Source organism: Heloderma suspectum, chromosome 3 (assembly GCF_057233095.1).
Source record: "Heloderma suspectum isolate Gila_16-S chromosome 3, 16-S_ref, whole genome shotgun sequence".
Classification (NCBI taxonomy): domain Eukaryota; kingdom Metazoa; phylum Chordata; class Lepidosauria; order Squamata; family Helodermatidae; genus Heloderma; species Heloderma suspectum.
In genome coordinates, this window is record NC_139460.1 from 295654083 (window position 1) to 295679957 (window position 25875).

Genomic DNA, 25875 nt, shown 5'->3' on the forward strand with positions numbered 1-25875 from the left:
CAGTGCTCTTTCCTGAATTAAGTGTTCAGATTCAAATGCCAAAGTGTCCTTAGCTTGTTAATGATTTTCGCTTTTATCTAATTTGAGTTGTATTTGAAGCTGTTCACTACAGAATCCTGCTGTAGTAGCTACTGACCATGATACTCTGTGGACAGACTCAGGATGGAGTTACATGATGATATCATGACATGACTTAACAGTTTTCTATGTGGTGGACTTCAACAATTGGCAACTTCCCCTCTCCGCTCCATAATGACAGTCCATGGCACTGGCTTCCTGCAAGCAATCCTACCATTAAAATCAGCAGTCATTTTCTGTCCCTTTACAACAGGGATGGGGAACCTCTGGCCCGTGGGCCAAAGACAGCCTGCAGAGGTTCCTCATCCAGCCCATGGAGGCTTGAGCTCCCCCTGTAGGCCCTGCCCCCTCTCCAAGCCATGCCACCCAGCCTGGAGGCTACTGGGACTGGGTGAGGAGGCAGGGAGAGGAATCCTTTCGTTACCTCCAATTGGTTATCTCCCAATTGAGAAGGGGAGTGGTGCGCTACGTAATAGGAATCCCCACGTTACCTTCGATCTGTAATCAGAAATAACAAGGGGATTCCCCTTACTTAGCGTGCCACTTCCTCTCTCAGGTGGGAGATAATAAGGAGACAGTGGATCAAAGATAACCGTGGGGCTCAGCTGGCCCTTGGAAGTGCTAGTCCACTAGTCCTTTGGCTTCACCATATGAGGAAGGTGAGGGATGAGCAAAGCCAGTTCCCTGGCCGAAGTGCCAGGAGGCTCACACCCCCTGACAACACCCACCTCAATTCGGCCCCCAGAATCAATGTGGTTCTCCAACCCTGTTTTACAGTGAAGCGTTCCAAGAATGTTCAACCAATCTGTCCCCGCAAGATGGTGCTTGGAACTCTATGATGTAGCACTACAAGTGACAGAGTTCAGTTTCATACTGGCTGCTGACAGACTTTAGAATCCAGTTTCTAAATTGTAAACTATTTCCCCAAACAGCTGAATGTGCCAAGACAGGTCAGCCCTGCTGTGACATCACAGCAGCTAAGGCAGAGGGCAGGTGACTCCCCTGCCTTCATAGGCTCATTGTGGCACTGAAGCAGATCAACCAGTGGTATAGAATCATAGAATAGTAGGGTTGGAAGGGGCCTACAAGGCCATGGTACATCTTGAGAGGAGGGGCAAGCAGAACGGACAGGGACTGAGGAAGCAAAAGAAAAATGTTGAGGGGAGCAGTTAAGGAAGACATTTGGAGAATGAAAAGATAAAGGACAAAGAGGAGAATGCAGTGTGTCAGGTGAGGAGGTTTGTGAGCAAGGGTATCATTGATGGGCCCTTTAGCTAGTAATTAATCAAAGCCTATTAAGTGGGAAATTTCCCTGCCATGCCAGCTTGTGAGTCCACCCTGAGTTGTCCTTCCTTAGTCTGACGTAGTGGCTGTTGTGTGAGAATGTGATGCTGAGGTCAAGTTATGGGGGCTACAGATTTTGGCTGGCTTTAGTAGCCAGTCAGGATTGTTGCTTGCCACTTCTCACCTTGCCCTCCAATAAAGGCCTTGTATCTGATGTTATGCTGAACTTGGAGTACATCCTAAGCTCAGTGCAACTAAGAGCATAAGAAGAGTTCTGCTGGAACAGATGAAAAGCCTATCTAGTCCAGGACCCTGTTTCCCACATGGCCAGATGCTCCAGTGGCTAGCCAAGAGCAGAACATGAGAGAAGCCACCCTGTCCTGCTGTTGTTTGCCAGTAACTGGGATTCAGAGGCATACTGCCTCTGATACTGGTGGTAGCATATAGCCATCATGAATAGCAGCCACTGAGAGCCTTACCATCCATAAATTAGTCGAATTCCATCTTAAAGCCATCTAAATTGGTGGCCATCACCACATCTTGTGGTGGAAATTGCATAGTTTGGGTATCGTTAATAGACACCACATATAACAGAAGTGAACAGGTTAAGGCTGCAATCCTATGCATGTTTAGACAGAAATAAATGGCTGGGGGATGCTGGGAGTTGTAGGACTTATTTGTGTCTAAACTTATTGCATCTGGAGATCCATTTTATTTATTTATTTATCGCATTTATATCCCACCTTTTTTCCTCTTGCAAGGAAACCAAGGTGGCTTACATTATACTCCTCTCCATTTTATCCTCACAACAGCAACCCTGTGAGGTAGGCTGGGCTGCGAGTCTGTGACTGGCCAAAACTAACCCAGTGAGCTTCCATAGCCAAGTGGGGACTAGAACCCGGATCTCCCGGCTCCCAGTCCAACACTCTCGCCACTACACCACACTTGATCTCGTGATATTTCTTTTCTGGAAGGCATCCTTAGGATTTACAGAGATGAGCCCCTGCTGTCTGAAACCCGGCAGCCCTGAGCTGAGGGGTATACTTGTCCCAGTTGCATTCGGCTTCAGCTTTGCCGATGGCTGGGAGGGAGATTTGCCATGGTGTGGTGACCATGAATTTGTGCGACACTTGAGAATGTTCCCTATCTCAATCTTTGCTGTCTTCTTTTATTACTTTTGGAGCCCCTAACTTTCCCTTGGTTTGAGCTGCAGTTAAGAGCTCTGACCTCTCCCCTTTGAAAACAAAACAACTGGGAATGCGTAGCTGGCTAGATTAAGCAGAGATGTAGAATATAATATTTTATTTAGAGACTTATATCCCACACTTCTAATGCCAATAGATTACTCAGAGTGACTTACAGCTATTAAAAATCACAGCTTCTTAAAACAACGATATAAAACAATTTCTAAAAAAAATCTGAAGAGAGACAGGTCAAAATCATAAAAAACATTGTCTGCCTCACAGAACAAAGGCCTGCTTGAATAAAAAAAAGTATCTTAATAACTGCCAAAAGAACAGGGAGCGGGGCAACGGGTTTTACAAGGGCAAGGTGTTCTGTAATCTGGATGAGGCCACTGAGAAGTAGGGTCTGGAGAATCTGGTAGTTTCTTTTTCTCATTTTTCCAATCTTAAATTCAGTTTGCCCTGAACTTTGAGAATCTTTTTTAAAGTTTGTATGACAATTCATAAGCATTTTTGTGTACATTTCTCGTAATACATGAATTCTTGTGTGCATTTTGCCTGATATGCACTTTTTTTTTTGCAAGCACCTAATATAGTGCATTTGTAAATGTTATTTCCCCTAATAAACACATTTTTGTATGCATGTTTTGATTAGAGAACTCCGTTACAAAATTTGGAGAAGTGCGAATTTCAAAGGATAACTGAGTTTTGGTTCACACAGTGGTTTGAAAGTGCAAAATTAGGTACATTTGCATTGAAATGGGAATGGAATGAATTTCTCCCCATCCCTCCGGGAAAGGTCCTCTCTCTTGTACATGTTTGCGAAGTAGAGGCGTTATCCAGACATCCAGAAGTACAGCAGACCAAGATTACTTCCCAATCAGCAGCTCTTTGTAGTGGATTCCCTACAAGGAGCTCTTGAAACTCAGAGGTTAATGACAGAGTTTGGCACAAAGCTACCAGTAGAGAAACTGTTGTTGGCGCATGCCCTCTGCCTCCCCCACACCCCCGCAAATTTCTCTCACCAGTTTTAGTGCCAAATCCCCAAGCAGTTTTTTAAACATTGGAGTTTAAAGAGCAATTTAGAGGTTTGACTGTGGAAGCCTCCTGACTGCAATCTACTCTAAGTGTGTCTTGTTGCTCCACATCGCTTCCTAGCTTAGGTGACAACTTCTCTCTAAGAAAGGGAAGACACACTGCTTTTCCAGGGGAAGAGGCCCTGGCACAATTCTCATAAGAACATAAGAAGAGCCATGCTGGATCAGACGAAGGGTCCATCTAGTCCAACATTCTGTTCACACGGTGGCCAACCAGCTGTCGACCAGGAACCCACAATTCTCTACTTTGTCAAGATGAGAAACAGAACTGAATTGTCTGATAGAACAGATCCCCCCTCCCCTCAGTGGTAAAACGTTCTTGTTAAAATTTGATCATGGGCACACACTGTCCAACACAGGTGTTCTGACTTGCTGTAGAGGTAATATTCCCAATCCCATAACTGTGGGTAAGGGATCAGGAGTTCCCCTCTGCCTCTTGGTCTTCTCTTCCCATCTCCCACTCCAGTCCCCTTCCTTTTCTGTTAAATATGGTTAGCTGTATGTAGGGATGTATGGCTTGTGTAACATCTGCTCTGTGTTTTGTGGATTGTCAGGTGCCTTTTGTTCCGTCATCCATTCACAGACAGATTCTATTTTGTTCATTGTGTGGAAAAATACACAAATAATTCCATAGGAAGGTTTGCAACAATTTACATAATTTACCTTAGTCTGTAATATTTAGCGTATTGTCCCCCATTCCATTCAACTTTCCCCTGCGTATATTTACCAGTCTCAGCAGAAACATGTGTATTTTCCTATGAATAAATATGCGTAAATTATGGGAAAGTAAAAATAAAAGAAAAAGATCTGGAAGCCCATGGACTCCACGTGGACTGAGGAGGTTGGTCCACAGCAGATTCCACAGGTCGGATTCTTAGACATCCTGACTCATTTGAGTCCGTCTTGAATTTCTCCACCATCCCTAGCTGTATTCCTGCACCAAGTCGAACACTAGCTACAGTTTGTTTTAAGCCAGAGTCTGAACCCTGTCTGTAACTATGGATTCAAACTTTAGTTTAAAGCTAGCTATGGATAGAGTTCAGCTTGGTGCAAATATAATGCTAACTCGAGTTGGCGCTAAAGAGGGAAAATGTGAGCAGGAGAGAAGAGGAACAGACCATGAACCTGTGGGGAAGGTGAAGAGTGCACAAGTTTGAGGATACTTCTGATTTTTTAAGGATGGTTAAGAGATTGGGAAACGTGTGTTTGTGTGTATACACGTAACTGCTCTATTTTCAAAATGTCTAGCAATATGTACTCCTGACTTAGCAAAGTCTTACAAGCCATTCAGCAAGTAAGTGATTGCCTATTAATCATGTATACAAAGCAGATGATTTCACAAGTCACTTTTGCAAAACATTGGATTGTATCTCCTTCCCATCTAGCTGAGTGCTTCTCAATTCATTGGATTGCAGTTGTTATTGAAGTTGCCTTTTGCAATCTTGCCGAATATTCTTGAAGTCACAGTGGCCTTGATCCTGCATATTTTGTCATGATATATATGTATTTTATATATCTTCGTAATGGTCGCTGGGATTGCTCCAAAGCAAAGTGGGGTCCTCTAGCTGCTCCCATCTTAATTTCCCATGAATGCCTCTGGGCAGGGTACTTATCCTTTGTGACTAGCTATACCCACCCATGGCACCCATTTTATGGCTGTGCCCAGGACAGTTCCTCAAATTTCCAAATGTGCCCATGGGCCCACAAAGTTGCCTCCCCCTGTGTTAGATGAACATAGCACATAGGAAGCTGACTTATACAAAGTAGCTGACATAGCACATAGGAAGCTGACTTATACATGTAGCTCAGTATTGTACACAAACTGGAAGTGGTTCCAGGGTTTCAGGCAAGATTTTTTCAACCCTATCTGGAGATTGAGCCTGGAATCTTTTACATGCAAAGCATGTTCTCTACCACTGAGGTATCGTCCTCCCCCATGAAGGTGCTGAGTTACAAAGTATTGTATCATTGCATAGCACAGGGAATAGTTCCAGGATGGATCAATGTGCGTTATCTCTTCTTTTCCGTCAACACCCAAAGCGCCAATTGATGTTCAGTTGAATTATCGCAAGCATAGTGATAATGGCTCAAGCATAGTTTGGCTATGCTCAGGGTGGGAGTGGGAGAGAATATTAGTGTTGCACATTGTAAAGAAAGTGATGTATCAGTTACCTTCTGATCACAGCCAGAGTATGGTCTTTTGCAGTTATTATTAGGGAGTAAATACAGTACTGTTCTGTTAAAATTGAACTTACTTGGAAATTATGTGTGCAAATAATATTCATGCAAAAGAGCTGTTTAGATATACTAAAAGGGTAAACAAGACCTGAAAGTTTTTAGAATATAGTTCTGGCAGTGTGATTTGAAGCACAATCAGGTTTCACCACATGGCAGGGATTTGTGGCTATGTGTAAGTCATCTCACTCCATGCAGTGATGTAAAATGTTGTGGGCAGACCTATGTGTATCAGTGTAGCCCCATGTACTTCCTGCAAATAGCCCCCTCATTTTGCAATGTGGACCCAGCTATAGTCAGCCTGAGCCTCTCAAGTAGGCTTACAGATAGGGCTACAAAAGTGGCTAGAACACAAACTTTTTATTTTCCCATCTAGCCATACGGTCAGTGTAAGTCATTCATGGTACATCCTTGGCCTGATTTAAAAGAATCAATTCTCATCCCATCTATTTAAAAAAAACCCAGTGTGCTTGTCTGGAAGCATTTCATTCTTGCTAGAAGTGAGTGGATATTTACAAGCTTGCTCTCAGGTGGCAGTCCGCATCCCCTGCCATGAAAGCGCCAAACCTTCCATCACCAGCTGCTTGCAGTAGCTTACTCTCCCCGCAACCCCGCCACTTGCAGGTTATAAGTGTGTGTTTGACTGGTATAAAGCTCTTCAGATCTAAGATGCATCGCCTACATCAAGGGTCCCCAACCTTTTCAGGTGGATGGGCACATTTGTAATGTTTGAGAAACTCTAATGGATGTTCTCAGAAAGTGCCTGCTATGGGGGGGCACCTTGCCCATTCATAAAGTGGCTGACATGGTGAGCATGGCAGAATAAAAAAGCACACACTTCTCAGATAGCGAATTGGTGAGACTTAAAGAAAAGTAACTTGCCCAAGAATCCAAGTACAAGGCAGGGGTGAAGTCTGAGCTGCAAAACAAAAAACACTCTTTTGAACCCAAATAAAAATGGCACTGGATGACAATATTTCACTTTGCAGCAAGCCAATTTCCATGTTTAAAAAAAAGAAATTAAAAACAATTTTAAGAAATAAAATCAAAATGAGGCGGGGCAGGGAGCCTGGTGGGTGCCAAGAGAGGTGTCCCTGGGCACATTGGCCACATGGCCACTATGTTGGAGATCCCTGTCCTATATAGTTTGGAGATATTTTTTAAATATGGTGTTATAGAAATCTATTAAATAAATGAAGTGGCTGGCTGTTACAGGTCTAGTTCAGGAGCCCCTAACACAGTGCCTGTGGGTGCCGTGGTCCCCATGGTGACCCCCAACAGCACCCGCAGAGCTATGTACTCCCTCCCCCTTCAAAAAAATGTTTTAAATAAAAACCTTGGAAAATGTTTGGGTAGTCTTCTTTCTATCCCTTTTAAGGCTGCCACCTTGCTCTTTTTCTCCTCTCTCCCCTTTTGCATTGCTGTTTCCCCTCTCTCCCAGCCTCTGTCTTCGCTATTTCTCTCCCCACCTATTTCCCTTGCTATTTCTCCCTCCCTCCCAGTCTCTAGCCTCACTATTTCTCTCTCCTACCTCTTAGCTCGCTTTTGACTAGCTAGGCCCCCGTGACAGCGATTATGTGACTAGTCGCATCGTCTGTGAGAGTCATTTTGTGGTGGCGCCTACCGCAGTTTCTCAAATTCCCAAATGTGCCCACTGGTCCAAAAAGGTTGGGGATCCCGATTAGTCTGTGTTATCTTAGCAGAATTTTATTCATTGCTTCACTGCAGTGATAGCAGCTAATCCTTGTTGTATAGGTCATAGGAGTCTGGTTTCCAAAATAAATTGTAGTGAAGACCTATCTAGAATTAACTTTGTACAAGGATAAATTTTCATTGTTTTCCATACTCTGACAGCAATTTATGATTTTCATAAATACTAGACACCAGCTTGTTCAGGTGCTTGGGCTGGTCAATGCGATGGTTGTGTTTAAGACCTAGAAAGGGTCCATGATTGACCAACTTTGCATCTATATTCATTAATAAATAGTAACTGCTAAACTTCACTAATGCAACGTGTCCTGAATTCACGATGCATTGTGTACAATGCTCTAATTCAGGTATGTTGCATTTCTAAACTTTGTTTTCATTTAGTGTTTGTTTGCAAGTTTTTAGTGCTTGTTTACAAGCTATTTTAAATTATTCCAAAACATTTCTTATACCAAGAGAGTGCAAGTATCTCTAATAATGAATTTGCTAACTACTGATCATTTTTTTTAAACGTGCTTTGCTTTTCTGTTCTTGCTCTACACTGATCATCTGTTTATGATAAAGTGCTTATATGAATAATGTTCATGTTCACAGTTGGAGAATGCTGGAGAAGATCTCAAGGATGGTCTGTGCCGCTATGAGGGAGCTGTAGTAATACTTGATGCTGGTGCTCAGTATGGGAAAGTCATAGATCGCCGAGTCAGAGAACTGTTTGTCCAGTCAGAGATCTTCCCTCTGGAAACTCCTGCCTTTGCCATCAAAGAACAGGGATTTCGGTAAGTTTGATCATTGTGTTTTTTGTGTTTGTTTTTTGCTTTAGAACGTACTGAATTTTAAATGCGAAACCAAAACATGGGCTTGCCTAGTGCTCTCAGGGAGGATAAGGCCATCAATGGCTACTATTCATGATGGCTATATATTATCTCCAGCATGAGTGGCAGTGTGCCTCTCAATACCAGTTGCTGCGGAACACGAGCAAGAGGGTGCTATTGCGCTCATGTCATGCTTGTGAGCTTCCCACAGACATCTGGTTGGCCACTGTGTGAACAGAATGCTGGACTAGATAGGACCTTGGTCTGATCCAGGAAGGCTGCTGCTATGTTTTTTTTAATGTATATTGAGCTACTTGGCTGCCAAGTTAATAGGAACATATTTTCACTACAGTTTGAACTCCGAAACTCCTGAATGAGGTACACCAGCCTCCCCCAACCTGGTGCCCCCCAGATGTTTTGGACTACAACTCCAATTATTCCTGACCATTGGCCATGCTGTCTGGAGCTGATGGGAGTGGTACTCAAAAAACAGCTGGGGGGTATCCGGTTGGGGAAGGCTGATCTACACGTTGCTGAAAATGCACGTGGTAGACCTGGAATATACTGCCAGAGGATGCAGACATGGGGTTGCTGCCCATGTCACACAGAAAAGTGGTACTGGGAAGAATTCTAGGCTAGAACCCCCACTGTAAGTTATGGTTCCTGGGTGCAAGGAATTTTTGATGGGAGAGGCATTCAATCCTTCAATCCTCAACCACGTTCTGGAGTGGTACAGGACTGCATACTCACCCCACTCCCCTTTCAAACATGTAGATTGGCTCTAAGCTATATTCGTGAAGCCTGTATGAAATCAGTGACTACTGCAGGAATTCTTTGCTATAATAATGTAAGTTAATTGGTTAATCTGGTTGGACATTTTATCTCGCTTAAAAAAAGCCAAGAAGTGGCTAAGCAATATTAGAACCCTGTTCCACAGCGGCCAATGGTTGGCTGCCAAAATGCCAGCCCAGAGAGAAAGTTCCTGCAATTCTTCCTCAAGACTCCCAAATTTGAGAGGGAAGGAATTCAGTTGTTGTGAGGTACCCATCAAAAACCATCCTTGTATGCCATTTCAGGTTTAGTGTGGCACACATACAGTAAATTCAAGAGGATGTCCTTTGCCAGCTTTACATTAGTCAAGGGTGGACAGCATCCGTTGAGTCGAGGACTACTTTTCATGTTGGGCAACCAACAATTGCCCACTTTTGTCTGGCAAATTCACCGTCTTTCCTCTTGCTGCCAAGAGGAATAGAGGCAACCGTATGGTGCAGAACAGTGATGGATCATCCTTCTGTACCTTAGAGACTGTGAGAATGCATACCAGAGAGTCTCTCAGAGGGAAGTGACATCTCAAACAGGACACCTGGTCGAGAAGAAGAGGGATAGGATCGAAGATCAGAGGCTGTGGAAAAACACTCCATTTATGGGAAAATGTGAGGATGTTTTACTGCAGTGGAGGGATTAGAAAAGGAGCAGGAAGGCTTCTGGGGAAGAGGAGGCAGGCACTGCAGGGGACAAGTACAACAGCTGCTTTTTTACTGTAGCACTTTTTCCCTGCTGCTTTTTTACTGCGGCTTTCGATGGCAGGCGAACATGGGGGCTGCATGCAGTCCATGTGTTGCCCACTGCTGAGAGAAGTGGTAGGATTTGTGATTGGCCCTTTCCAGGTCAGATGGCCTCTGTACATCTCATCAGCTGTGGACAGACACTGAGACTGCCAGAAGTCAGGATCGGATGGAACAGGTGGATCAAGCTAAGCATTATCGACATGCTCCAAACCTTGATGCCATTTTGCCTGTAGTGCAGTGTTAACATTTATATCGAATAGGATGAAATCCATTAGGATCCCTTAGGAGAGAGATGGGGGAACATGGTAAGCAATTGTCTGTTGCACCCTCTGCAACCTCTCCGTTTAAGGACAAGGCCAACCAGCCCTAGGAACACCCACCAGGTGCCAAAGTCACATCACTAAGATCACCATTGTGGTACTGAAATACCTAACAAGGTAAGCAGAAAAAATGACATCCCGTCAAGATTGAAGTCAAGATTACCAGCCAAAACCACAAGTGCAGCCTAACAGCCCCATAAAAATATTTCTTTTGTGCCTAAGACACCAAGGGCTATACGAAGGAGCTGAATTCAAATAACATTTTCTTGTAAGCTTGAATGGACAAGATAACTCTAGACACTGTCTGCATTCACAAGCTTTCAATCTTGTTTACTACCTATAAAAGCCCTGCTGGCAGAATCAACAGGTGTGCATTTGTGTTGCCACAACTGCTAGTTCCATGGCACAATCTTTAAAAAGTTATACTGTAGTTGGTCATTGATTGTAAAGCACTGTCCTCCATTAATGGGGAAGGCTTTGTCAATAGAGTGACATGATTAGGACCTGTAGATGACTTGGGTGGTCCTACTATTTCGCAGTTCAACTAGGTCATCAACAGAATAGTGATCATTATAAATGTTCCTGAAAGAGGTCTGGAATCTAGCCAACTCCATGAGTTCCTGGAGTGTCTGTGAAGTGGTTCATGGCCATCAGTGGTAGGAGGGTAGTGTAGGGTAGGGTGGGAGGAACAACCACGCATTTGTGTTCCCTCCTGCTTCCTCTCCATGCTGGTTTAAAACATCCAGGCCCCTCTAACTGGTCTGTCACTCAACAGGGGTGAAAATGGGCAAGGGTCTGTTCTTCTGTAGAATAATGACCTTGCCATGACAACTGTCTTTTCTATATCCTGTTCAAACTACTCTTTGCCTGGTAAATAGAGAGTGAGTGTGGCTGGGTTTGCACATAACGCTAACATAACATTGTTGAATTCTGGGTTGTTTTGTTGTGCAAATTCGTGGTTTGTTAACCATGAACAACACAGAAAGAGAACCCATGTTCTGTTATTGACTGGGTTCGCCTGACACACCAACCCATCTAGCTATGATGGGTTGTCATGTTGTCCGAACCCAGTATGTCCAATTCTTGCGAACAAGCCACCCTGACGACCTGTGGCTTGTTCTAGGGTTATTCGTACCCATGATAGATTAGTATGTCATCTGAACCTTGGAAACCGATTTCATCATGGGTTGCTGGGATTGGCTAGAGAGCCTCTTGGCAAGAGCGGCAAAAACCTCAGCCGCTCTTCACGATCTTGCCCGTGCACCAGTGACTGCCCCTTCACTGATGCCAAATAGCACGTTGGAGGGACCGTCACTTGTTCGCTACCCCTTCGCTACAGCTCCCGAAAATAGTGCAAATGTGTATGTAATTTATTATTATTTTTATTATTATTTACACATATCGGACAGATTGGCCTATCTCACTTGTGTAGTCTTGCCTTGTCAATGTCCTTTTATGTTTCAGCTGTCAAAGGGAGCTAAGTGGATTAGGTAACATACAAAGAAATTGACAAGGTGAGAGTGCTGCCTATGACCTGGGGAAAAATAATACTAAGGGGGAGGAGGAACCCACTAGTGCAGTTGAGAAGCATTGGAAAATAGGGGAAGAGCAGGAGAGGTAGGTGCACCAAAAGTGTGTGTGGTGGCAACAATATCTCCCACTTAGCAAGGTGAGCCTCTTGCTTTCAAGTGCTGAACTGACACTTGCCAGAGAAAAAATAATAATAGTTAAAAAATACAATTGCGCTACTTTCAGGACCTGAAAAAAATGACCCTATCTGTGTACTTCTGAAGACTGGGGGAAAACGTTGGTGAATGAAAAGGGGTGGCAATCAGAGTGGGGAGGGGACCAGGACAAGGAGACAAGATGGGTTCTGCTGTGAAAGACACTGGGATATGTATGAGAGCCAGCTGGAAGACTGAGGGGAAAGGATAGAGAACATGCCACAGTAAGCCTGCTCGTGTGTTGGGTGTACCATGGGTTGTTCTGTGAATAACCCACACTGCATAGCTGATTCGCAGGGTGGCTTAGTGTGACGTATGAATCTGCCCATTCGGTTGTGAACTCTGAGTTATTTAAACCATTTGTCATTGTTACCTGTGAACCTAGAACCATGGGTTGTTCATGGGTTGTTTTGCCAGGCCACAGAGGCAGCAGGCAAGAGTGGTCAGATAACCAGCTGATCTACATGACAGTACTACGGTGCTGCAGAGGCATTTGGGATTCAGGGAGGGCGCATGTGAAGAAGGAGGGGGGAAATCATGGTTTGTTCAATCATCTGCCAGACAAAACCTGGGTAGGGCAACAAAACATGGGGTTACTATGGGTTAAATAAGCCATGGATTAGTGTTATATATGAACCAGGTCAGGGGTTTTGTTGTTGCTGTTTTAAAGCATGCCTACTTTTTTCCAGAAAGACTGTAGTAAAATAAATATTCACTACCGAATGAAATAAATGGGAGAGGACATCCTCTGTGTGTCTATTCTCCTAAGGAAATATTTATATTGCTGTTCCAGTTTTGTTACAGATTAAAACAAGTAAATAACGTGTGCACATCTTGGATTAATGCCCTATTATTTTTATTTATCTCACACACACACACACACACTAGATTGCCCAATTCGAGTAAAAGAAGTGATTGCATTTTCATTTACATTTTTTTCTGTGCTTATTTTTGTGGAAGATAATAGACCCAAGTGGCTTGCTTGAATATTCAAAGTGTGTATGAAATGCACAGTCTCCTCAGTGTCAGAAATTCAGAACCTGTTTAAACAAAAGGCATTTTGGAATTTATCACAATTCCATCATCATCACCACAATTAGTTGCTAGTTACTCCTTTTATTTGTAGCCTACTCTATCCCAAGAGCTCTTGCTTGGCTATTTTATATTAATATGAAATGTGGCTATTCAGGAGAATAAAAATTTTAGTGTAAAACTTTGAATTGAGCAGCTTCTTACACTCACAGTTAGGGACTGTAGTGAACAGTCAAATGTGCAGTATCCCCTACCTGCAGCTTGAATTGCTATCGCCTAGGAAGAACTTCACCACAGATCTTTTGATTGTATAAATTGGACCCTAAAGCCTATACATTTCTTTAGTAAAAGATCATAGCTGAGAAGAAAATAGTGATGGAAATTGCGAGCTTCCTTACGGCACAATCTAGAGGGTTACAAGGGCCAGTTTATGCAACCAAGGAATTGAGTGACGTAGAGTGCAATTGTAGGCATGCCTACTCAGAAGTAAATCTTACTGCATTTAATGGGCCTTTCTCCCAGGTAAGTGTGTATAGGATAGTAGCCTTAATGTTTCTCCAGGACGGTAATGCATCAGGTTCATGCTTGAAGTTAGCATATGAAAACGCTGGGCTGAATTCTTTTCCCTGACATGCTCTCACAGCAATAGTAAAGGAAGCACACTCTGACTTCTGCCATCAGCCAGGGGACCTCGTGCCAGTGGGAAGCTGCACCCCCGACTTTCCGGGAATAGCGCCAAGCCAAGGGAGAGACCAACCTGACCCATCTGCGGGCCAGAGAAGGAGCGGTTGAACTCGCTTCCCCCTCCTTGCCAGAAAGAGCACTGGGCTGACGGTTGCCCTGGGACTGTAGAAGTAAAGGGAAAGAACAGTCAGCCCATTGGGCCAGGGCACAAGAGCCTCATTCAGCCAAGTTCACCAACAAGGGAAGATCAGCCTGGCCTGAAGTGCATTTAATGCCTGCTTATAGTTCCCCACCTTGTTCTGGCCTTGAAAAACTGATACCCTCCTCTTCCCTTGTGTGTCTTGTCATGTTCATTTGTAAGCCTGGTGGCAGGGCTCTCGCTTCAATTGATGTGAGCACCTTTAGGAGACAATAATTGTCTGAGAAGTAGGATAAAAATGCAGTAAATTAACAAATGGTATATGTGCTTCTCTGTGTAATGTATAGATTTGGTCCTCAGTTAGAGTTGATGAGCCTTCAGTCTTACATTTGAAGCACTTCCATGATGGGGGAGGGTGAGCAGCAATGGAAGGGAATGCACTGTCCTAATGAAATATTTGTTTACTTAATTGAGTTGGCTATTCAGCCTGTCCCATCCCACTAAATTTATTTATTTGCATTTTTAACCTCACTCTTCAGCCAGCAAGGTTGTTGCAGCAGCTGGCATTAAAACATTAAAATGACAATCAACAGTACAAGAGAATTAAGCAGCGAAGCAGATAAAATTCCAGTGTTAAAACAAATTTAGAAGTTGTGCGATCTAAAAGGCCTGGGTAAGTCAAAAGACCTTCAACTGGCTCCAAAAGGAAATTGGTTTTGGCACCAAGGCAAGCTTCCATGAGGAGGGAGTTTCAAATACAGGGTGCCACAACCAAAGAGGCCTCAGCTTAAAAATACACCCAAACCTACAGAAAACAATGTCTTTTGCAACACTGGAGTACAATATCAGAATAAAATTTCCTGTACTTATTCCCAAACGTTAACATTCAGTCCTGATAAGAACATCTGGAAGCAATTTCCAGATATCTAAAAAAATTGTTCACTAATACAAGGAAAGGCTTCTATAAATTGGTTTTATGTATAAAACTTAGAGTTGCTTTTTTCTTTTTAATATATTAGTTTTTAGAGCTATTCTAATATAGAACTATATTAGAACCTTTTTGGGTCTGTGGCTTTTTAGGTTCATAAGCACCCTACTTTCTGGCTTTACGTATTTCTTGATGGAATTTAAGATTGGATTTCAGAGACTATCCAGAGACAGGGAAGCTTACCACCTCAGGGCAGCTGTTGAAAATGTAGTTTTGTGTTATTAAAGTCCACAATTGATACCGTCAAAATGGTGCCTTCAACTGACCATAAGATTGCAATGTAATAACCTAGGAGGGGTAGTTATAAGATGCTAGGACAAGATGGGCCACAGAAGAATCATTCCCAATAGTGAAAGTTAAAGTATCTCCTGAGGGGGGCTTTTTATGGGGATGTTGATGGGTTTAACTCCAATTGTTTTTGGCCATTCTGGTTTGCATTCTTATTTTCTAAAAGCATCTGCTAATGATCATAATTTTTTAGTCCAGACAATATACCAGTCAAGATCATTTGCTAGTCTAGTAAATCACAACTTGCTCATTTTAAGGATTTAAGATGCTCTACATCAGAGGTGGGCAACTTGTGTTCTGGCCTACAACTCCCATCATCCCTCATCAGTATTAATGCTGACTTAGGGCTGATGGGAGTTGTAGGCTGAAACATGTGGAGGGCCAAAAGTTGCCTCCCTCTGCCCTACACACATGTACAGTTATCTTTATAAAGGTTTTGTGCAAATGTATAGTGATATATTATTGAAGCTTTACTTAGTTCCAAAATCATATTTCTTTAAAAATAAGTCTATTTTCTTTGCAGGGCTATCATCATATCTGGAGGACCAAATTCTGTTTATGCAGAAGATGCTCCCTGGTTCGACCCAGCAATATTTACGATAGGCAAACCTGTTCTTGGAATCTGCTATGGCATGCAGGTGCTACTCACATCTTTTACATATATCATTCTGTGGTTGTATGTTCTTACAGCTTGGTTAAGAGTGTATGATTATTTATGTGCATAGCTTGTAACAGTAGACTTCAGCAAATGTAGGCCATGGCCTTTCTGGTGGAACTGAGAAATTGTGTATTCATTCCTTGCATATCATTCATAGTGTGGTTCCAATTGTATTCTGTGCAGATTTAAGGGCTCTGCAGGCCGGTCCAGTTTTCTAAGAGTGAACAGAAGCCTGTTGTGTGGTTCATGAGATGTCTGAGGCCATTGCTATGGCAGGAAAATATGCATAAATTTAAAAATGGGATTGCTATGGCCTCTCAGTTCTTTTAAATGTGTTTGCTGTGGTATTTAATGTTGGCCCTGATATTTATCTGTAGCATTTTCTTAAATTAATCTAGGACTAAGGTACCACGAGCAGTTTACACACACAAATATTACATTCTTGCCAAAAAAAACCACCCCAAAGCCCTTTCTCAACACTATCTTCCTCCTTTACCATTTATAGAAGAGTTTAAAATGTACAACATGCTGTACATGAATAAAATGTACAGGTCCTTACCTGCAGGCTCACAGTCCAGATAACATCATGAGACAAAAGGAGAGGTGATTTAGAGGGAAACTTTGCACTAGTTGGGTCAAAGTAAAGTGACACACACAGAAAGATTAAGGGGGTGGGGAAATAGGCCTAACTATAAGAAAATACAGGACATTATCAAGAATGAAGCGCAAAAGACAAAAGATGTATCTTCATTAATTAAGGGCACAATCCTATGCAAGTTTAGACAGAAAAAAAGTTCTAAAACTCCCAGCATGCTCCAACTAACAATTGGCTGGGGCATGCTGGGAGTTGTAGGACTTTTTCTGTCTAAACATGCATAGGATTGTAGCCTAAATGAGGAGAAAGGGGGGCTCTGCCAAATATCTAAAGGGAGAGAGTTCCATCCGTAAGGGGCTGTGTGTGTGTGTGTGTGTGTGTGAGAGAGAGAGAGAATACAAAGACAAGAAATAGCACAAGGGAAAGGAGGCTTAGTAAGAAGATTAGTTTTTGTTGAATGGGGAAGAAGAGAATAGAGAGAAAACCATGAAGATAAGGGGCATGGCCATGAAGAAACTTGAAAGTTAGAAGCAGCTTTAAATTTAAAATGGGACAATAGAGGAAGCTGGTTAAGAGACACTTATAGAGGTGTACCATGGTGAAAATGTCAAGAGAAGAAAACTCAGCATGCCAGAAGTGTCGAGAATAGAGATAATGGCTCGGTTCACAAGTAATGAGACACCACTGTGGGTGTATTTCCCTGTGGGGTTTCTCATTGTGGCGGCCACCACCATTTTGAATATTTATGGCACGACGGGAGCACGCCATCAGTTCTCGTTATGTGCAAACCCGGCGAGGGTGGCTTGTTAGGTTGGTTAACAACCAACCTGGAACCCTAAAACAGCCCATTGGTTCTGGGTGGCTTATCAACCACCCCAATAACCCACCCTCACCGGCTTCGCACATAATGAGAAGCAGTGATGGCGGGGGATTTGATTGCCAACATGGTGCCTGTGGGCGCCGAAACACACCATGGCTAATGAGCCACGGGTGCGCTGCAGTGATTGTGTGAACCAGGTCAATAAGTTTAGGTGGCATGGTAGGAAAACCAGTATGCAAAATATTATAAAAACCAACACAAGGGAGAATGAGTCTGCCCCATTCCTAAGATCTTCTAGACGGGCCCTTCTTTCGAGACCGCTGCCTTCAGAGGCGCATTTGGTGACAGCTCGAGAGTGGGCCTTTTCGGTGGTCACTTGCAGGCTGTGGAACTCCCTCCCAAGGGAGGCTAGTTTCTCATCTCTGTTGTCCTTCCACCAGCAGGCAAAAACCACTGTATTCAAGAATGCCTTTGGCCTGTTAGTGAGTCTGTTGGGTTGGATACTATTCTTAATTCTTACTTACAATGAAAACAAGATTTTTTAATTTTAATATATAAGCTGCCTTGAGTGCTGTTTTTTGATAGAAAGGTGGGATACAAATAAATAAATAAATAAATAAATAAATAAAATAAGGGGTGCATAAGGATTTTTAGTAGAATAAGTAGATAGGATGAATTTTAGAAATATTAGAGAAAACTGACAGGCCTTACCTAGAGCAGTAATGTAAGCCGGGGTTGTTTTTTTTTAAAAAAAGAATAACACCGAATCTGTTTAACTTGCTGAGGAGAGGGATTTTGTCAAGGTGGAGAGAGAGCGAAAGTTTAGGAGAGATAGAATACCTGTTGAATTTGAGGCAGTCCAGTATTCAAGAAGAAATAGCTGTTAAAGAGTTCAAGATATTGGTAATAACAAAGTGAGGGAACAGAAAGAGCTGGATATTATCAGTGTAACAATTACATTGCATGCCAAACGAAGAAATTGGGCTGTCAAGAGGAAGAGTATTAAGTGAATATTATGTGTGTGGAGGAGGAATAATTAATCTCTGGCGGACAACAACAGAATGAACAAAATATGAAGAGCTATCAATGAAAACTTTAAAAGAATAACAAATTTTGTTCTTCTGCAAACTATGGGGCTCCACCAAGCCTGCTGATACCTCCCTCTTGGGCATGGATGGTGCTATTTTGGTTACCTAAGGTCCGGCTCTTAGAGAATTGAGATCACAATTGGTATACACAGGTGGGATCTGCTATAAAATGTTGCAGTATGGAGTAGTTCCGCTCAGGCTTCCAGCCATTCTATTTCATCTCCCATGTTTCCACTCCCACCGAGTCAGACTGCCTTCTGTGCCCACGGAGCATGCTCAGTCTTCATTGGGCTATTTTTTTTCCACCTCAGGTTTCTTTATTAAAAAAATAAATTAAAAATGCACTTCTGCAAAACTCAGGCTTCACCCAAGTGCGCTCATACATTCCTTGGTGCATGGGTGGTACCATTTTGGAACTTAAGGGCTGACACTTGGAGAACTGAGACTGTAAATAAGACAGTTGAGGTTCTGGGAACAGAGAAGTTTCTCAGGTAGTGGAGATGAAAGGAAGTTGGGAAAACAGAGGTGGTGAGAATCTAAATAGGACTTTTCAGAAAATTAGAGAGCCAATAGCATGTTTGAAGTAAGAAGAACAACACCAGAAGAAAGGTGGGGGGGAATGGATATGTGAGAGAGGAAAGAACAGAGGTAGAAGAGAAAGAAAAGAGGCTGAGACATCCTATGTGTGTCTGATTCTCTCTCTTTTTTTTATGCCTTTCATAGAATTCTTTTAGATTTCTGTGTAAGAGTAAACTGCAAGCCCTGAAAGTCGCTGAAAAGCCTTGTCTAAATTTAGGGGAAAAAATGTGGTTTATATTTATATAATTATGGAAGAGTACATTGTGCTGGGAAATGGAACTGCCCCACAGTAGTGCAGAAATCCAGAAACAATACCAGCCCCAGGACTGAGTCTGAGTGAGCTTGCACAAGACGGTATGCAGATTGTATTCATCTCTGCAAAATCAAATACCGCTGCTTCAGATTTGTTGTAACAATGAAGGAACAGTCAAGCGCAGTAAATGCCATGTCAAAACAGAACTCCCTCAAATAGCAAGGCTTCATGAGGGATCATATACAGTATAGTGAGAAATAATAATAAAGTAAGCTTCTGAATTGGTGATTGCCTTAGTCACGTTTATATGTGCAAGGAGAAGTCTGTTGTTTGTGCAGCCTGTAATCCAAGATAAAAATACTGGCCTAGTGGTAGTCCAAGTGGGGACAGATAATCTTCCACTATGATGTGATGTTGAAGTAATAAGGCTTTTTTCAGATCTGTCTGAACACTGTAATAACAAAGTGGAATGGTTTTATTCTATTATTTTGTCATTCAGATCATGAAAGGAGCTGGGTCTTAGAACCAGGCGTAACGAGGGCTTGCACATTGGCATGTGTCCGATGCAGACATGTATCTCCATCACTGTTAGGGTGGTTTGGACCCCTGCGTTCACCTGTGGTACACTAATACATAGTGCCTAGTTCTCACAAACCATGGACAAAGTGGCAAACCTGTTCCTAGGTTTTATTTCCCAGACTGCAGGTGGGGATTACATGACTGCTCTTCCATAAAAACACTGCACCTAGAAGGCCAGGCACTCTGACGTCTAGATATCTGCAGGGCATTCTTAAAAGGGAAGAGCAATTGTGCAAGTTCCCACCTGCAGCCTGAGTGCTACAGTCAGGGAACAGGTTTACCAACTCAGCTGTTAGTGAAGCTCTATTCAGGTGTTGGATTCTCTATGCAGGAACATAGGAAGCTGCCTTATACCAGGTCAGACCCTTAGTCTGTTTAGCCCATATTGTCGACACTGGCTGGCAGCAGCTCTCCAAGGTTTTACGCAGAATTCTTTCCTAGCCTTACCTGGAGATGTCAGGGATTGAACCTGGGACCTTCTGCTTGCAAAGCATTTGCTCTACCACTGACCTACAGTCCCTCCTAAGTATCACATGGGGAGAGAGCGAGGCCACATGTGCTTACAGTGCCGGTATCTCCCCTACCAGCCCCAGCCTGCCCATGTATTGGGGGCATGTCTGCAGAGGGAAGCCTGTTCCAGCTCACGGAAACAATCAGTGCATGTTCAGCAGGCTTCCCCTTTGCAGTGGGCAGCCAGGGGCTGGATCACTACCTCACTCTATCTCCATATGATATTAATTGTGTGGAAGAAACAAACCTCTGAATAAGGCCTAGGTATTTATAACCAATAGCGGTTGAGTTTGGTGACTTTCCAAAGACTTGAGGTATGGCTTTCCACTGGATGTTTTCCTGGGAGTTTTGCTTGAAGCAGCTGTTGTACCCAGTCTTCAAGCTCTTTTTTTAAAATTAGGGGATAGGGAGTTAAAAGTATTTTGGGTGCCTGTGTAGAGTTCCTTAAAAGGAGATTCCTAGGAAACTCAAAGCGTGCCGTGCTGTAGATAATGGTCCTGCTTTCAAGTCTCAGCACGGCCAGGAGCACCTGTGTTTCAGTCCCGATCCTAAAATGTGGGTGGAATGGATCAGGGAGCATTCGTCTACGTAACAGGATTACATTTTTATAAGAGGTGCATGGCAATTCCGTGTTCTAGAGCAGTTCAGAATGCACATCATTGTGTACATGGAACCACTGTGGTGGAACATGGGTTACTTTTATGCAATATTAGAATGCATTCCATCACACATATGACAGTATGCTGTTATACTACAGTGGCATCTAGGGATGGGATCAAGTGCAAATGAACTAAATGGCATAGAAAATGTCTAGGGATGCATCTATTGGTACTGCCAAACTTGATGCCAAACGTGAGGCTAAGTAGTGCTCCATAGCCAACTGTACAATAATGTAAATTATCCCCAGTGTCTTGGGAGACTAAAACAGAGGTTGATATTTTGTACTTAATCCTTTAATGGAAATATTATCAAGGTTATAAACATGCTATGAATGGATTTTTGGGGTGTTGTGCAGCCCAATCAATGGCATGTTTGCTTGGCAGCAAGTTGCACTGAATTCATTGAGGTCTACCTCCAAGTAAGTGTGCATAAGATTGTAGATAGTGCCCGTGCTCCACTGACCTGTCCCAATCCAGAAATTAGTGCTTCTGCTTGTTTACGGGGTTAATTTTAGAAGTGTGAAAACTTTGTTGTACGAGCGGTCACTCCCGCAAACGCAACAGAGATGGGCCAGCCCAATTGAATACTCTCCACAGTGTCACAGTTAAAGTACATTAACTGGATCTTACTTTGTCCCAGCCGAGAAATACGTGTTTCAAGCCTCCTTGGGATTAGTTTAGACAAAACAAAGATGACCCATTTAACCTAAGATTGTCTTTTTTTCATGGGAATGGGAACAGATGAATAATTATAGGTAATTATTTAAATAACCTTCTCCTCTGCAGAATACTCCAGTGCAAATTGGATACCTGGAGAACACAGCATAAAACAATAAATGCTGCATGCACTGCACTTCCTTTCTCCCCTTCCCTGGCATTCCCCAACATTTAGAAGAGCTAGGAATCCTTTGAGACTAGGGAGGAAACGGGAAATGTGCTGCTGCTCTGTAGCAGTGAAGAGGGAAGCAGGGCAGGTGAGCAGAGGAGGGGTGAATGACCATCCTCGCAGTAATTATTTGCAATGCTGAACTTAAAATACAGGTTCGCTGCGGCTCTGTAGCTTGCTTATGGGCTATGTGCTGAACAAGTTGTGTGTTCCCTGACTATTTCTATGCACAACGATGCTAGTGCATTAAGAAATAGGATGACGACAGTAGCTGAATTGTGATCACTCATTAGCTTTTCTGTTTTTGACAGATGATGAATAAGGTATTTGGAGGTACAGTGCACAAAAAAGATGTCAGAGAAGATGGTGTCTTCAGCATTACTCTAGATAACACGTGTTCACTGTTCAGGTATGCACATACTTTGGTCACAGAGCAGTGGAGGAGGAGACTGGATTGGAGACAGTACTAGGGGCTATGAAGAGAAGTTTTTAAACTTAACAATTTAGTCTGTCAACTGTGGACACATGGGAAAATATGCATTGGTCATCCCCCCCCCCCCCAGTATTTTGTTCTTAAGGGAGCACCTTAACTGTTCTCAGTTGAGGTCTGTTAATAATGTTATACTTTTATTTCATGATCTAGTTCTTGTGTTTCTACTTAGGGGACTCCAGAAGGAAGAGATTGTTCTCCTCACCCATGGAGATAGCGTAGATAAAGTAGCAGATGGATTCAAAGTTGTTGCACAGTCTGGAAATGTTATAGCTGGTATGTATGTTCTGCACTATTTACCGGTTTGATCGGTTTGGAAAGAACCTGTGAAGCAAAATATAGAACAAATATACAAAAATGTGTATCCTTAAGTTTAACGCCATGCATTTCCCTTCTTAGATTGCAAACAAAGTTTAAGATTTTAAAAATACGTATTTGTAAAATTCAGTCGATGTGGTGGTTTAGTTTTCATTGGTAGGTTGCAAGGAGTTAAATTGTTTTCAGTATTTAAATTAGACCAGTTTGCATGTGGCAGTGTTATGAACAGGAAGCCTGTATGGTTTGTGATTCCTGCTCCTCTGTAAAATGATTGTCTCCAGAGCAGCTCTTAAAGTATGCGCACATGTATGCTCATGCATGCACATTTTTAAAAACTGTAAAATATTTTTCACCACAGAAAAGGCTCTGTATCTTTTGCCCACCAGCTTCATAGATCTTAACTGGCAGGCGCTTGAGCAGAGCCTAGGTGTCCAACCTTAGGGTCCAGGCAGATTCATATAAGTCAAGAGTGCACAACCAGAAAGAGGGGGGGGGGAGGTGCAACTGACCCTCCTGCCCAGCCCTTTGTGGGCCAAATGATGTCAAGCAGGCATGACCACTCACACTGAGATAGTTTTGACCCTAGCAAAAACATTGGGAGCATGTTTCTCTTGGCATGTCCCCTGGGAACTGGCTTCACTGCACATGGGGCTTCTCCAATTGGAGAAGTTGCTTCACCTGCCCTGCACCTTCTCCAGTTTTGGAGAGGATGAAAGGCAGATGAAGTTGGTTAGCCAGCCTTCACTCATCTTTCACCTGCCCTGCGCTGGGAAGGTGAAGGATGAGAGAAGCCGATTCATTTGCAGAAACTCCTTCAAATGCCAGACAAGTATGCAGCCACAGTTCCCCCAGTAACCTTGTTATCTCCAGTCTTTGATTGGAGATAACAAGGGGATTCCTTTGCAGCTGTTTGTCCTCCATGGGGAGGGAGAGCAGTGTGCAGAGGAATCCCTTTGTTCTTTCTGATCACAGATTGGAGATAAGATGGGGATTCCTCTCCCCACCTCCTCCCAAAGCCTCTTGGGAGGCTCCCGGCAAGGGGGCAGGGCTTGGGGAGGGGAGTGGGCAGGGCCTGTGGAGGGAGCCTAAGCCTTCAAAGGCTGGATGAGAAACCCCCGTAGGCTGGATTAGGCCCATAAACCCTGTGGGGGATGGCCCTTCAGATAATCTGGTCCCAAACAATTTAGGGCTTTACTTTGGTGAGGTTTGCACAGCATGCTAACCCACACTCAGTGGTTGAGTGTGGGTTGTTTTAAACTGTGGGTTATTTGTTGAACCATGGGTCAGCGTGTTGTCTTAATCCAGGACATTTGCCTCAGGTGGCTTGTTAACCATGCAGTGTGGCTTATTTTTCTCGAACAAGCCACCTTGAGAACCCAAGGTTTGTTGTTGGGTTGTTCAGGGTGGTTAACAAGCCACACTGCATGGTTAACAAGCCGCCCTGCAGAAAATGTCCTGGGTTCAGACAACATGCTAATCCACGGTTCAACAACAACCCACGCTCAACCACTGAGTGTGGATTAGCATGTTGTGAGCCCAGCCTTTATGCTGACCCCAGAAAAACACTGCCAACCAGTGTAGCTGATACAAAATCAGTGTTATGTGCTCTGATCTTCTGCCCCCTGCAAGTAACCAGGCAGCTCCATTCCACAGTGGCTGATGCTTCCAAACTGTCTTTAAAGGCATCACCTGGAATGTGTATATTTGGAATCTTGCTTTGGGTTTTACATTTTGATACCCTTGAGCAAACGTTTAGTTTTAATTTTTAGTGTTGTTGTTTTTTCTTTCCAAAAGAGTGACGCTATTCAGCTCTGTATCTGCCAACACACTTTGAGTCATTCTCTTGGAAAGAAAATGTAACAAGATAAGGTGCTCAGGAAATAAATTGACTATTACTTGGTCACTTCAATGTAACAAATAATTAATTGGGCATGTTTCAACTGATCCTGTTAGCATTTTCCTGGTAGGACGTGTTGAATAATATTTTAATAAGAGCAGTGCATGTTTAGGTTTTGCCAGAAAAACACACGTTCTAACAATGCTTTAACAAATACTTTACTCTGGTTATTTTTATTTACATGTGAGTCCCCCTCCCCACTAAATATATATGGTCATTTTTTCATAGTGATGTAATGCGTAGGCATTCTGTTTTTCAATACTTCCTAAGCTATAGCAAATGAATCTAAAAAACTGTACGGAGCACAGTTCCATCCTGAAGTTAGCCTTACGGTGAATGGAAAAGCAATGCTGAAAAACTTCCTGTATGACATTGCCGGCTGCAGTGGCACCTTCACAGTTCAAAATAGAGAACAGGAGTGCATTCGAGATATCAAAGAGAAAGTAGGGTCATCGAAAGTCTTGGTAAGGTTTGAACGTTTGATCCAGACTCATTCCTGTCAATAAGAGTAGCATTTGATTATGATGTAACCTTAGTTTCAGTTTGTATACTTCAGGATATGTTCTTTTTAAATGTGGAATGCTTTCCTACCTTGCTAAACAGAGGCTTCAGTGTACTGTTGATACTGTAGTAAACAATGAAAAGTAAATGCTATGTTTGAATGGTGACATTTTTCTATTCACTAAATACATTTAATGGTTTTGCCTTCACTCTCTCAACCTGTTCAGGTTTTACTTAGTGGAGGTGTGGACTCAACTGTGTGTACAGCTTTACTGAACCGTGCATTAAATCAAGAGCAAGTGATAGCAGTACACATAGATAATGGATTTATGCGCAAGAGGGAAAGTCAGTCTGTGGAGGAGGCACTCAAAAAATTGGGAATTCAAGTCAAAGGTATTACATTACTTCTTTTGTATTAATCTGACATTTTAAAGTCCACTGTTCTCGTAGCTCTGCTAAGGAGCTTCGTCATATTAGCTTCTGTGCATACGCGCATGTGTGCGCACACACATACATGCACACGCGCACACACATACATACACGCGCACACACACACACACTAGAAATTAGGTGGTGGACAGTTTACCTCATTTCCATCTTTGGCTGCCTAATCCAGAAAATAAGAATCCTTTTGAACTGTAGGATTTTTCTTGGAAAATATGTGCTAGAACTTCAAATGCTCGGGGTGGATAGTCTGTTTATTGGTGATTAACAATAAAGGTTGTCCTTGGTTCGATATTGTGAGCTACAACCCACAGATCTCTTGTTCTCAACTTCACCCATTCTTCTTTTCTGCTCCGTATTCCTGGAACTCCCTCTAGAATCCAGCTTTCTTTCTTTTCTTTCACATTGCTCTTCAGAGTCAACCGGTTTCATGAAACCTTTGGTGTCATCTCTCTCCA

The 25875-nt window shown here is 42.9% G+C and overlaps 1 protein-coding gene across 4 annotated transcripts in view; it reads left to right on the forward strand.

Moving 5' to 3' along the window:
* Nucleotides 1-25875, forward strand: part of GMPS (guanosine monophosphate synthase) — a 92826-nt gene that overhangs the window by 47323 nt on the left and 19628 nt on the right. For all 4 annotated transcript variants that reach the window (XM_084847327.1, XM_084847326.1, XM_084847329.1 and 1 more), the window contains 6 exons: nucleotides 8180-8361; nucleotides 15664-15778; nucleotides 22079-22176; nucleotides 22430-22533; nucleotides 24743-24936; nucleotides 25201-25366. In XM_084847327.1, coding sequence (XP_084703453.1) covers nucleotides 15773-15778; nucleotides 22079-22176; nucleotides 22430-22533; nucleotides 24743-24936; nucleotides 25201-25366 — 568 coding nt within the window. In that variant the 5' untranslated portion in view covers nucleotides 8180-8361; nucleotides 15664-15772. The remainder of the gene's footprint in view (nucleotides 1-8179; nucleotides 8362-15663; nucleotides 15779-22078; nucleotides 22177-22429; nucleotides 22534-24742; nucleotides 24937-25200; nucleotides 25367-25875) is intronic.